General features: G+C 43.4%; 1 protein-coding gene across 2 annotated transcripts in view; it reads left to right on the top strand.

Moving 5' to 3' along the window:
- lyplal1 (lysophospholipase like 1) overlaps positions 1-12,219 on the top strand; it is a 35,387-nt gene extending 23,168 nt beyond the window's left edge. The window contains 5 exon segments of one of the 2 annotated variants that reach the window (NM_001141252.2): positions 7,723-7,825; positions 8,467-8,566; positions 9,227-9,396; positions 11,299-11,414; positions 11,714-12,216. In NM_001141252.2, the coding sequence (NP_001134724.1) occupies positions 7,732-7,825; positions 8,467-8,566; positions 9,227-9,396; positions 11,299-11,414; positions 11,714-11,965 (732 nt within the window). In that variant the 5' untranslated portion in view covers positions 7,723-7,731 and the 3' untranslated portion in view covers positions 11,966-12,216. 2 annotated transcript variants of the gene reach the window in all.
- The last annotated feature ends 2,474 nt before the right edge of the window (positions 12,220-14,693 follow it).

Below are 14,693 nucleotides of genomic sequence, written 5' to 3'. Positions count from 1 at the left end.
ATGGGAAAATCAAAATAAATCAGCCAAGACCTCAGAAAAAAAAACGGTACTCCTCCACAAGTCTGGTTCATCTTTGGGAGCAATTTCCAAACGCCTGAAGGCACCACGTTCATCTGTACAAACAATAGTACGCAAGTATAAACACCATAGGACCACGCAGCTGTCATACCGCTCAGGAAGGAGACGCGTTCTGTCTCCTAGAGATGAACATACTTTGGTGCGAAAAGTGCAAATCAATCCCAGAACAACAGCAAAGGCCCTTGTGAAGATTCTGGAGGAAACAGGTACAAAAGTATCTATATCCACAGTAAAACGAGTCCTATATCAACATAACCTGAACGGACGCTCAGCAAGGAAGAAGCCACTGCTCCAAAACCGCCATTAAAAAAGCCAGACTACGGTTTGCAACTGCACATGGGGACAAAGATCGTACTTTTTGGAGAAATGCCCTCTGGTCTGATGAAACAAAAATATAACTTTTTGGCCATAATGACCATCGTTATGTTTGGAGGAAAAAGGGGGAAGCTTGCAAGCCAAAGAACACCATCCCAACCGTGAAGCACGGAGGTGGCAGCATCATGTTGTGTGGGTGCTTTGCTGCAGGAGGGACTGGTGCACTTCACAAAATAGATGGCATCATGAGGAATGAAAAATTATGTGGATATATTGAAGCAACATCTCAAGACATCAGTCAGGAAGATAAAGCTTGGTCGCAAATGGGTCTTCCAAATGGCCTCAAGCATACTTCCAAAGTTGTGGCAAAATGGCTTAAGGACAACAAAGTCAATGTATTGGAGTGGCCATCACAAAGCCCTGACCTCAATCCCATAGAAAATCTGTGGGCAGAACTGAAAAAGCATGTTCGAGCAAGGAGGCCTACAAACCTGACTCAGTTACACCAGCTCTGTCAGGAGGAACGGGCCAAAATTCACCCAACTCATTGTGGGAAGCTTGTGGAAGGCTACCCGACACGTTTGACCCAAGTTAAACAATTTAAAGGCAGTGCTACCAAATACTAATTGAGTGTATGTAAACTTCTGACCCACTGGGAATTTGATGAAAGAAATAAAAGCTGAAATAAATCATTATCTCTACTATTATTCTGACATTTCACATTCTTAAAATAAAGTGGTGATCCTAACTGCCCTAAGACGGAATTGATACTAGGATTAAATGTCAGAAATTGTGAAAAACTGAGTTTAAATGTATTTGGCTAAGGTGTATGTAAACTTCCAACTTCAACTGTATGTTGAACATAACAGTATTTCCTGGCATTTCTTTATAACAAACATAATAAAACTTGGGTTTCTGACTGCATCTAAGTAGAGAAAGTTCAAATAAAGTATGAGAGACAGACAAAGCCGCACTCACCTCCCTCTACTCACTAATATCCACCCTATCACTAGCAAGACCTCTGACCCTTCACCCTTGAACTTTCCACTGTCGGGGAACGTGCCAAACCCAGTCCCAGGCTACACAGCTAAAATCAGATCAGGTGGTTTAGAGTGTGTGGGGGGGGCTGTCTCCAAGGACCTCATATGTAACTGCTGTGTTGATAAGTGAGATTTATGACCATTCACCTTAAAACCTGGTCGCCCAACTATTCTCTCTCCACCACGGCCACTTCTTGTGTTCTTCAGGCCCAAATGTTTGGAATTCTGCCTCTGTCTCTGGGGAAATCCCTGCCACCTGTCAGTGAAACCCATTCAGTGTTGCATGTGAGCCCGTAACTCAAGACTCCAAGTTGATGATCCCCATTGCACCTTGGCCCCCATACCACCTATCTTTCTCTCTCTCTCTCTCTCTCTCTCTCTCTCTCTCTCTCTCTCTCTCTCTCTCTCTCTCTCTCTCTCTCTCTCTCTCTCTCTCTCTCTCTCTCTCTCTCTCTATCCTTCTCTCTCTTTGAAATCAAGTCATTCCTGTTGGAGGGGGCACCATCATCGTCTGGCCCTTTTTATATTCCGTCTGGCAGATTCCCAGCATCATCTGCTGCTCGGTGGTGACAGGAATAGAAGCTGGGAGGGGATGCTAGAGTGGACATTGGTTAGCAATAGCCCTACAGTGTCATTTTTGAAATTGCCAGTGGCAGGTGAGCTGACACGGAATGAAAGCGATAGTCAAAGTGACCCAGCGGAGGCTCATGGCCATTGTACCTGAGGTTTCAAGCACTCTACCATGGCGCTACTTCAAAGACACACACAAGGTCAGTGTCTCAAGGGGGCATGGACCATGGTGCCAACAGGGCTTTAGATAGACTATGACTTTTTAAAGAGACATAAACAGTCGAACAGTAGCTTGTGCATTGAGTTTAGCCAGGGTTGAGTATCTCAAGACAGAGGCACAAAAAGTAAGGCTACCCTGTTAAGCAGGGGGTGTGGTACATTTGCATAACACCACCATGACATTTATTTTGATAAATTTTTTTTTTTTTTTGGGGGGGGGGGGGGGGGGGGAGAATAACAAATAACTAAATATTTTCTTCCCGTGTCTGATTTCAAAGCAAGGTGAGAGGAAGGGCCGGGATGTGGCACTTAGAGCCCCTGGGATGGGACATCAGAATCTAATGATGTGGGAACAGAATGTTTGGGGTGGGGTAGAGGGGAAAGGGGGAAATTAGATCAGGAGTCGGATTTCACATTTCCTCCTGCATCTCTCCCTATCTCCCTAAGCCAGTCAGATAAACGACAGTAATTCCAATGACTCGGTCGGGTCTTATCTGTTTGAAATATTAAATTCAATATGGTCTCAGACACATCCAAAATATTACAAAGGTCATTCTAATTTGTTGGGGGGGGGGGGTTCAAATGAGTCATACAGAACTGTGTGTTGCATCACTTTCTCTCTGAATTTCTCTCTCCATTTCATGCCTCTCAACATTTTTGCTTCCCAGTCATTCTCCATGACAGGTCCTTCAAAACAAAGAGGGAAGATCCATTCCAGAGGGCCTCCCCCATCCAAAATCAACCCAGAGAGGAGCCTGTGCTGTGCAAAATGCTGTGGCGATGCTCTCACTTCGCCCTTTATTTTCCAAAAATACAGTTGGAAGTTGGCATGAGCGCAAACTGTGACCGCTCACAGCTCAGAAAACACTGCTTCCCCCTTTTCCTGTGTAATGGAAACCTTTCTGAAGTCAGAGCTACAGAAGCTCTGTGTTATGGTTAAATCATAGGCCCGGGGAGAGCAGGTGCTTCCCCAATACTCTGGGGAGACGTTGCCCCTGGCCCTGAGCGCTGGTCTAGGATCAGCTTTCCCTAGCCCACATCTGACCTCAACCACTATTAGCTAATGAAGCAAACATTCCCTGGACCAGCACTTAGAGGCAAATTCTCTACCCCAAGTTTTTCCTGCACTGACAGCAGACTTTCATAGAGGGAACACTGTTAGAGAAGGGAGGCTACAGTAATATGGCAGGGCCAATGGGGTTGATGATGTGGAGCTATGGATGCAGTGGTATCTGAGAGAGGATAGAGAGAGTGGATATTCATAGCTCTGATAAAAAGGTAAGGAGAGCATAAAGATTATTACTTCCAAACCCTGCTCTTAAACTTAGATACAACTATCACATCAAAATGGTTGTGTAAACCAAAACTTCTCCATAAGAGTACACTTTTCCCAGTTGACCTTTGTGCTGGCATGTATGCTTCTGGTTTTCTCGTTAAGGGAGAGAATGGAGAATACATCCATCCACATCAAAGTGAACCCTGAAAATAAAATCACATCGCCAAAAAATTCCTTGGCCTCCCGTGCACATTCCTGAAAACCCAATACCTCTGCACCGCTGTAGGTAGGAGGAATTATGGATTGGGTACATAATGAAAATACATTTACAGATAAAAGCGAAACCGTCAACAGCTGACTTGGCTGGTTCCAAATGAACATGGGCAGAGGCGGTGACATTGTTTCTCCATTAGTTTGCTTGTTAGGAGCCCATTGTGTTTACTTAGGTTTTTCTCTGTAAAAATTTATGGTCGGCCATACTTTTATGTTGGCTGAGTTATGTGGCGCTCTCTGGCAGGGCTGCAGCAGGGACCTTTGAAGTGAGGCCATAAAACGTGGTGAGAGAGCAGCCAAGGCAGCACACTGTATTGTGGGTTGAGGCAGGACACGCAGGTCAATAGAGTCAGCGGCAACGGCACTATACAGGGAGTGAGGACAGGTCCTGATCATACAGAGACCTGGAGCCTCTGCCAAGAGGACACTAACCTGTAGTACATCCAGGGCACAGATCACATAGGCATAAATAAATTGTTACTGCACACAGTTCAGAAGCCTTGGCAGAGCCCATACAGGTGGTTGTGTATGGAATCCTGTGCAGTACTACAGTAATAAAACACTGATATCTAGATGAGACAAGGCCATACTGTAGATATGTATAGTTCCAGAGCTGGGAGTCCAGTGATGTCATTCCTATCATGTCAAAGTGGACTAAAGTATGATTCATATGTGACTGCTGTGTTGTGAGTCCATGTTGAGTCCCTTTGAGTTATGAGTGTACTATGTAAGATCAAACCAATCCTCTTTAGCCTGCCTAACTGGAAAGGGGAGAACAAGTTTCCATTGCTGGCATTTTTCCTTTTGCTAACTAAGTTCCTTCTATAAATAAAAATGCCCTCATGGACCTGAATCACAGAAAGACCTCTGAGTAGGGAGAGTGATGAGTTGTTTAACTCATCGCTCCCCTCAATCTGAGTGGTGATTATTTTAGGAGCACTGATCGATGTGAAGAAGCTACCTTTCCACGGCAGCCCCCAACAGGCTCACCAGTGAGCTCACATTTAGAGAGAAAAAAGTGAAAAATGAAAGGCAAAAGAAAAACAGCAGGGTGAAAAATTGCTGCGATCAAAGTGCTCTAACTCCCCAGTCAAACTTTCCAATATGATAAAACCAGAAGCAGGAATTAACAGAAGCAAGGATTGTCCTCTACAGCTTAACGTCTCCCATTTTTATTTCACTTTAAAATATATATATATATATAGTTAGGAGAGGACAGCATCTGGCGTAAAGCTCTGGGGTTTTGGGTCTCTAAATGAAGACAGATCAGCTATTTCTTTCCCTGAGAAACCTGTGTGTGTGTGTGTGTGTGTGTGTGTGTGTGTGTGTGTGTGTGTGGCATGTTTAGTTCTGACTCAGTCTATAACAGCACTTCTGAAAGAATCACAGTTTGATTTACGTCTTCCACAGCTACTGTCGGTGGGCCACCAGAGCCTCTACTGTTTACTGTTTATAACAACCAACCTCTGAGAGCCTGAGAGAGCGCCAAACCCACTGCAATGCTTTACTTACAACCTGACCCCACTCTAAATCTTTCTTTCTCTCTCTCTCTCTCTCTCTCTCTCTCTCTCTCTCTCTCTCTCTCTCTCTCTCTCTCTCTCTCTCTCTCTCTCTCTCTCTCTCTCACAGACAGACAGACAGACAGACAGACAGACAGACAGACAGACAGACAGACAGACAGACAGACAGACAGACAGACAGACAGACAGACAGACAGAGTGAGAGAGTGTTGTAACAGATTGTTCAATCTCTTTTGGACTTGTATGTGCTATTGCTATTAGTTATTACTATGAGCCACATGACTTAGCCACTTATAGGGTGCATAGGTTAACCTGAGTTAGAATTTGAATGAGCGAGTGCTTGTTTGTGAGGGGGAGGGGTATGAGTGCTTCAGAACATATTTTTTCACTGTCTGGTTTAAACCTGCAAAAACTCACAAATTTGTTATGACACTGCTGCAACGGGTATCTCACGGAAGCAAGGTAGCACACTTTAACACCAACACAAGCACACCCAGATGCTATCATAGGCAATAACAAGCAGGTGAGGATAGAGCTGGGCAAGGTAGGCACAGGGGCATGTTGGAGTGTAAGAATGGCATGCATGAGTACAACACTGACGATAAAGTGTGAGGTGAGATACTTGTCACATAGCACTCAATGCAGGTTAAAGACACAGCCTGGTCTCATAGACTAGAAGCAACATAGTAACCATAAATCCAGGACACTCAAATTAGTGTGATGTTATGTTTGGTATGGTTACATAACACAAGGTTACTTAAGGCAAAGCCAAAAGTAGGGTGGATGGGTAGGCATATAATGTGAATGTCTAGCAACCCAAAGGTTGCGTGCTCGAATCTCATCATGGACAACTTTATTTTAGATACTTTATTTTAGCTAATTATTTTAGCTAATTTAGCTAATTAGCAACTTTGCAACTAGTTACTACTTAGCATGTTAGCTAACCCTAACTGTAACCTTAACCCTTTGACCTAACTCCAACCTTAACCCCTAGTTTAGCAAACGTTAGCCACCTAGCTAATGTTAGCCATAACAAATTGTAACATATCATACTTTTTGCAAATTTGTAACATATTGTACAAATTGCAATTAGTAACATATTGTACAAATTGCAATTTGTAACATATCATACAAAATAGATGCTGGACATCCACAAATTAATACATACCATACGAAACGTGACATATCATGCTTATTGGAGTGTCCCAGATTTACCTTTACTATGTTACATCTACCCATGAGTCCAGGTTGAAAGACAACAGTGAGTTTACTTATCAGTCAGCAGCATGAATCACTCAGAGGGAATTAATTCCAGCGTGCCATCCAAAACATGAGCCATCCATAACAAGGCCACACAATGGGCTTCAATTAAACGTAAAATACATTTTGTTCTTTTGAAAAACTCACACAAAACCCACATTAGATGTATTGAATATTTATTTCACCTCTGTCTACGTAGTGAAGCTACTTAAACCAAGAAATGATCATACAAACAATTAAAGCACAAATTTGTGGTGCTCACTGATTTAAAAAAATATATATATTTTAAAAGTTTGTTAATGATTGAGTGAATGTGTCATGTTTCACCCCATATTCCACATCAACCTCCAAAAAGACCTGTGCATTCCTTTGTCATACAACCATTGTGCCCTGTCAAATAAGGAATAAAAGGACAACAATGTTACATGGCACAGACACCATGACTCAGACATGTAGACCTAATATCAAGTTTCACATCAACAGCCTATTCTAAAGAGGGGAGCTTCCCATGTAAAACATGTTAGTGAAAGGTTCATGAAATATTTATGGTCTGTTCTATTACACAAAATGGAGGGAATGACCCCTGAGTGGGTTTATAGTTTTGGTATTTGGCACAGCAAGATAGCCACCCACTTTCAAGCTGATCCCTCTCTGCAACATTATTGAGGGTAGGGTTGGGATACAGTTTGTGTGGTCCAAGGCAAGTGAAAATGACCAGAATCAGAGTAAAACAGGCCTATGTTTATAAAAGATAAGACCTTAGAATGTGTTTTAAACTGATTTGTAGATCCAGCCATTCCAATAAATCACAGCACACATGATAGAGTACTGTGAGTACACTGACATCAGTTTTTGTGGGGCTACGTAAACTCATACTTTACTGGCTCTAAATAGCATCAGGGGGAAATTGGTCCATGACCATGAATTCTGACATGCTTAGCCTACAAAGGGGAAGTGAAAATGTATTGTAATAATTTACCAAACGTAGCCTTCATAGCAGCCTTGGAGCATGCGTACATGCATCGTAAATTCCCTAATCTTTATGTCATCCGGATTGAGCAAAATGTGCAGTCGGAAGCAACCTATCAGGAGTTTAGGTTTTGGTCATCTGTAAACTGCGTCTATCCAATCACAGACGCCTGTCTGTCTGCTCGGTAGTCTCGCGCGACACAGAGAAGTCATGGCTGCCGTACCGAGCAGCAAACTTCTACACAAGTGTGTTGTATCTCCGACGGGGAAACACTCTGCGTCGGTCATCTTCTTACATGGCTCAGGTGGTTACGTTTTACAATGCTCTCGATGTTTAGTGACATTTCTTCAACGGTAACTGCGCTGAACTAGCCTCATAATAACTAGGAGTTGTGGTAGGTTAGCGACCTATAGCCTAGCCTGTAGCATTGCCAGAGTACCTTCAATTTAGATACTGAAAGCTTTTGTACAGTGATGGACAGACAGGACTGTCTTTTGAACTGTCTAACTATGCAAACCTATGTGGCTTCCACGCAACTGTAACTGAGTTATACTATGGCCTACTGTGGCAAATGAATAATGTAGCTAACAGAAGTTACGTAGAGCGATACATTCAATTGAGTGGTCAGCATTGGGAATTACTTAATATTTGGCCTTGATCACAAGAGAAAAAAACAGAAGGCTATGTATTTATCTGATATCTCCCTGATAAAATAAATGTCAAATAAAATAAAAATGTATCATATTTTCAAACAAATATTATAGTAAATGTGAGCAACTCAACAACAACAAAAATATAATTGTGGCATCACCAATATTATTCAATATACAGTTTATTCCAAAAACAGTCAGCAACATGTTAAAGGGATGTTGGTGAAACCAAGGTTCTGCTCTGTAAGCCTAGTGAGTCAGTTATATTGGCTAACTGTTCACTTCTGCCATGCAGGAGACACTGGACAGGGAGTGCGAGCATGGGTCAAAGAGGTTTCGGTACCAGACCTGGCTTTCCCCCACATCAGAGTGGTATATCCCACAGCTCCAGCCAGGTATTTTTATTTATTTATTTTATTTTACCTTTATTTAACTAGGCAAGTCAGTTAAGAACAAATTCTTATTTTCAATGATGGCCTAGGAACAGTGGGCAGAATGTCAGATTTTTACCTTGTCAGCTTGGGGATTCGATCTTGCAACCTTTCGGTTACTAGTCCAATGCTCTAACCACTAGGCTACCTGCCGCTAAATGCCATATACAGTCAAGCTGCTGAAACCCCTCAACACAGACAAAGCCCTTCAACTGTTGTCTTTAAAATAACTTAACTAACCCAGACAGGTAGAACATCTGGGCATGTATTCATAAAATATCTCAGAGTTGGAGTTTTGATCTAGGATCAGTTTTGCCTTTTAGATAATAATGATCACGATTATATATCCTAGGTCAGCATTCCTACGCCAGTGCTTTATGAATATGGACCCTGAACAGCAATTTAAATAGGCTAAATAGCCTAATACCCTTTTCACACTACCGCACCGAGATGAATGGACCATGTGAATAGATAATTTCCAAGCCAGTGCGGTTCGGGTCTGCACGATATTGTTGAAAGGGGTAAATCTTCATCTCATCCTCCCATGTGACCCTCACTGCCCAAACCTTTCCTCATTACATAGCTAAACTTTGAATCTTGTTCTGTCTTCTGTTGACCCCTCAGGCCATACACACCCATGCGGGGGGCTCTGTCCAATGTGTGGTTTGACCGCTACAAGATCTCACATGACTGTCTGGAGCACTTGGAGTCTATAGACTCCATGGCCAACTCCTTGGGAGCGGTTATACAGGAGGAGATCAGGGCAGGAGTACCAAAACACAGGATGATCATAGGTACTGTCTCACACATACACACACACTAATTCTGCTGCTACTAGAGCTGTCTGTTTTATTTCCCTGTCTTTTTCCTGGCTGTATGTCAGATTTGGCTGTATGGTCTCTCCTTCACTCATTACCTTCCTCATGACTTCCTAACTCCATGACCTCCTCCTGAATGTGTATTATGCACCCATCCACTTGCCCATTTGCTTGATCTTGCTCTTTCTCTCTGCACACACACCACTCTCTCTCTCTTGGCCTTGGTGTTCTCAACTCCCTCTGTCATGATATAAAATGAAGAATGCAAGTTATCAGGTTTCTTTATTCTTTTATACGCTGCCAATTATGAACCGTAAAGTATTTCTGGAGGGATTCTCGGGTTCAGCAAATCCTTTTTCCCAAATATTTTGGTTATCAGGTTCGCGTGTAAATAACAATGACATAAAACCGCTCGGATCAAGCGCCATAAACACCATTTTAGAACCTAGGTAAGAGTTCCCACAGGAAATATGTGGGGGGCCATCGCAAGTTTTATGTCTCTGTAAGAGAACAAATGATAGCGTCCATGAAAGGGGAAACCGATGGGAACATTGTGAAACGGGTTAACCTACAAGCCTTGAAATATATAAATATACAGAAATAGTTGTGAGTAGAAAAAAAAGAGCTGAGCGTTTGTGTGAAAGGCCCAGTGTGGAACGCCAGAAAAGCCCCTGAACTCCCCTCGAGAAAGTGATTCAAAAAACACATGTTCCTGGGAGACTGCTGAAATATTATCTTCCTAAATCATAACATTTTGTCATTAACTATAAATACCCATTGGAGTCACTCGGCATACTGGAGAAACGGAGTGGTCTGTACCCATAGTCCACTTGCAGGGCTGACGGACTGACAAGCGGCAGAACTTTCCATGGAAAAAAGTTTTTCAAGTAAAAGCCGCCGCCGCAGGCTTTTGTGTTCATGTTTTTCACTCTTTAAAAAAGCACGGATCCGTTGGGAAATCTCAGAAAAGAGAAGCTATCGCCACAGTCATGATTTCACACATATAGGCTCACGCACACACACACTGAAAACACATAGCAGCACTGTACCAAACAGCACAGCGGAGGGGTATACGAAAGGAGACATTAGAATGTGAATGTATGATTGAGGTTTGTTATCGTGGATTGGAATGAGAGACTGAGAGTATACCAGAAAGACGGTCTCAAAGTATACACTCTTAGAAAAGAAGGTTCTTCAGCTGTCCCCATAGGAGAACCCTTTTTGGTTCCAGGTAGAACCAAAAAGGGCTCTATCTAGTACCAAAAAGGCTTCTACAAAGGGTTATCCTATGGGGACAGCTGAAGAACCCTTTTAGGTTGTAGATAACACTTTTTTTTCAGACTATAGCCGGTGAAGTAAAGAAAAAAATGGACAAATGTTTTATTTGTTGGGCAAAGCGTGTGAACTCCCCCTTCCCTCCATACCTCCATTCTTCCCTTCCCCCTCTGACAGGATGATGGGTACTTTCACACTTTCCCAGATGTACCCAGATGTGTGAGATTAAGGACAGGCTCGTGAACGGATGCCGACTCCTGAGGAGCAAAAAGCTGATGATGTGGAACTAAGGAGTCTGTTTCATTTTAATGTTTTTTCTTTTCTTTCTCAGTTAAAGGCAGAGTATTTTCCACTTCGGACAGCTTAAACTGCCAGGATGGCTTAAACTACTGTTACTCATACATAATAATAAATGAATATATTTATTATTATGTTCCTACCTTTATATTATTCCCAGTATGCACAGTTGAAAAGTTAGATTTTCCTGGGAAAAGCACATTGGATACAATATTCAATACACATTTTCAGTGAATACCTGCAGAAAGAGACCTAATGGACCCAGTACAATGACATGTTCTGTTTTGTCTTGTTCCTCGTCCAAAGGGGGTTTCTCTATGGGCGGAGCTATGGCCCTCCACCTAGCGTGCCGTTATCACCCTGACGTAGCAGGAGTCTTTGCTCTGTCCAGCTTTCTCAACAAGGACTCTGTAGTATATCAGGTAAGGCAGGCTGTCACTGGTATAATGTCTAATAAACTCCAGACAATATTCTAATTATTGATTAGAGCGCCAGAAAACTACAGCTACCTACTAAACTGTCCTTTGACTGACAGATAGTGGTGGAGAAATATTGATGTGTTGATATACAGTGTCCCAATTCAAAGATGCTCCATGTCAGTCCCAAGATCTTGCATTTATCAGGAGTTGGCTGCACTTGGTTCTGACAGAGATATTGGGCCTATAGAGTGTGCTAGTAAGCAGTCTAGAAGTGTCTTGACTGACTCTTCTCTCCCTGCTAGGCTGTGGAGGAGCGGGCAAGGGCGGGGAGCCCCCTCCCAGAGCTATTCCAGGGCCATGGGACAGGAGACGAGTTGGTGTTCCATAAGTGGGGAGAAGAAACTACGGCCGTGCTGAAGAAGGCTGGGATGACGACCACCTTCCACTCGTTCCCAGGCCTCCAGCACCAGCTCTCCCGGCCAGAGATTGAGCTACTGCGCTCCTGGATCCTCACCAAGCTGCTCCCGGACAGTCTAGATGCCAGTGGGCAGTGACCAGTCAGCCCCACACCACTAAACAGACACATTAACAACACGCTATTAACACGTTAATAACACGTTCACACTATTGAGCTGGCCTGGTAAAGCATTGCCCATAGTTTCTGGAACAAAGCTGGAAAATCGAGCCAGCACGGTTCAGGTCGGTACTATAATGTGAAAAGGATATTAATGTGCTGAGTGGGCTGTGGACCACCTCACAACCTCTGTTGGTCACAATACTGTTTAAAAAATAAATAAGTGTCAATACATTTTTTTTGTTGTTGCTTGGACATTGTCCGTTGTGCTTGCTTAGTGTACTCAACAGCTGTGTGGTTCCCTTCAAAAGAGAACGTGTGATAGTTGAGTGTGCTTATAACCACTCCCTCTGCACTAGTAGTCTCCACTCTTAACGCTTCAGCCTCATCTGTCTATCTGTGATAGGATATGGGAGCATGCTCTGCCTCCACCTCTATAGTCTAACTAACACTAGAGTCAGATTAGTACCGTTGCTGTAGAGAGAACAGGAATTGTTTAGTCAATCTTTCTCTTGCTCGCTCTGTTTTTTTATACACCATTATCGTTTTGCGCTGGGAAATGTGTTGGACATGGTTGGGGATGGAGGGAGTGGAGGTCTGTTCTGTTTGCTCAGTAGTTCATCGCCTCATTGATGGTTATTGGGAGGAAGCAGTTAGCTATTCTTCCCTTCTTCCTACCTGCAGCTTCTCTCTCGGCGTTGTGCTTAAGGTAGTCCGGATGTTGGGCTGCCTTCACTAGTATAGGGCTGCAGGCCAGGGTAAAAACACAGGAAGATGATGATTAAGCAGTAGTAATACTTAGGTGCCAAACATAATAAGTTATGGGAATGATTAACGTTTTTTGTATATCCCTGGTTATAAATTAAACATCTGTCAACATCAGCAGTCACCCTTTCGAAAATACTTTGAATTATGATTTTTGAAATTGTAACCACAAACCTTTAAAATGAACATCACTTTAATGAGTTTATTATATATTTGTGGTTTACATGATATAGGCTATAACAAATCAGCAACTTCTTAGACATGAATAAGGTATGAAAAATGATGGCTGCTAAGTTGAACCAGCTAGAGAATGTAACATGCTCCCACAACACACAACACCAAACCAAAATGTATCTCACTGCAAAGGAAAATGCACGTTTATTACTTCACATCCGTGCATGCTTTCATTCCAACATATAAACCGTATGTCCAAAATGCTTTGGCAGTGTTAGCAGCTGTTTTTACAGTAGCAGTAAGGCTATTCAAATTCAGTTGGAAGTTGGCATCGACACCATCCACCATTTAGGAAGCGTTCACCTCCAGCATCTGTTTCATCAACGTGTGTTGAACTCAGCACTGATCAAAGTCTGTGCTCCCACTATACTCTCTCCACTCTCTAATCACCCAACAAATCATGTGCAACGTTTATTTGTCAATCATGCTCTCTCCCCCTTTTTCTAGCTCTAGGTTTCTATTCTTTCTCTGTCTCCTTTAACTGGAGAGGATGGAAACGTGAGTATCAGGTGAACTCGGATTAGGCAACAATGTTGAGATCATTGTTAGTGGTTTGGTGGGGCTGGGATGGGGGGCTGAGAAAGGGAGAAGAGAATGGGGAGGTGGAAGATGGGGGTGCGCTCAGGGCCACAGAAAGAAGATACGAGAGGGTGGGAGGTGCGGCCAAAGCAAACAGATTGAGCTCTGAATTTTTCTCTGGCCCTGATCGCTGATTACTTCCAGCTATGTGTGAAAGAATGCTACTGTTGAGCGGCCAGCAGTTCTCCCCTACACCGACTGGCACACTCCCCTTCTCTTGTATGCCTCCTTAGCCATCGCTCCCTCCCTCCACACCCCCACACTTTCTCTCCTTTTCTACCTCTCTTCCCCTGGCCAGTGAGAGGCCCGGGCTGTAGCCTATTGCCATCCAGGCGTTTTATGATTTAATGGCGGGAATAGATGTAGGTAATGAAGGAGGCCATGAGCGGTCTACTCCTCTAGGTGAAATGAGGTGAAGAAACAAGTGTTTATCGACGGCTCTAAAAACGCTGCATTTCAAAACAAGGAGGATACAGCCTTCACCTTAACAACCCTTTTACACTAGACTTTATGTCCTCTCAACACTCCTTATCCAATACCCTACTTTTCACCACTAATTGGCGTATGATATGCCACTACAACTCCCGTCACTGTTTCTGAGGCTAGTACAATACTAGCGGGTCGTAATTACATAGCCACCCTAACTTGTAACTTGCCCCTTAAGCCTTAGCCTGCCTCACTCCTCTCTCACTGGCATTTTTAACTTCACCCTTCTCTTTGCTTTCTTGTTCTCTCTTTTACTGAGGTATTCCCCCTTCCTCTCCTCCCCTCCTCCTCCTCTAAAGTGCGTCCCCTGTCGCCTCAGATGATAATCTGCTTCACGGTGCATGTGTCAGGGGGAAGGAATGCTAATCTGGAAGAGTTGCGGACTGCGAAGCTTTTTTGGCTGCCAGTTTCCACTGTGCACTACTTTCCATGTGGACCTGCTCCAGAGTGGCCAGGCTACAGCAGGAGGAATTCCCGGCTGAGGGAGCCGAGATGTTGAAAGATTCCAGATCACTCATCTGGTCACCCCCCACCCCCCAATTAGAGGTCACCGCTCAATTGGTCTATCGCAACGCTTGACCGTCCGTCGCTGATTTATAATTAGATGCTATGGATTCCAATCCAGTATTAAATGATTTGTGGAC

Source organism: Salmo salar, chromosome 02, assembly GCF_965601325.2.
Source record: "Salmo salar chromosome 02, fSalSal1, whole genome shotgun sequence".
In the NCBI taxonomy this organism is placed as follows: Eukaryota; Metazoa; Chordata; class Actinopteri; order Salmoniformes; family Salmonidae; genus Salmo; species Salmo salar.
This window is presented reverse-complemented; position numbering and strand designations above follow the sequence as displayed.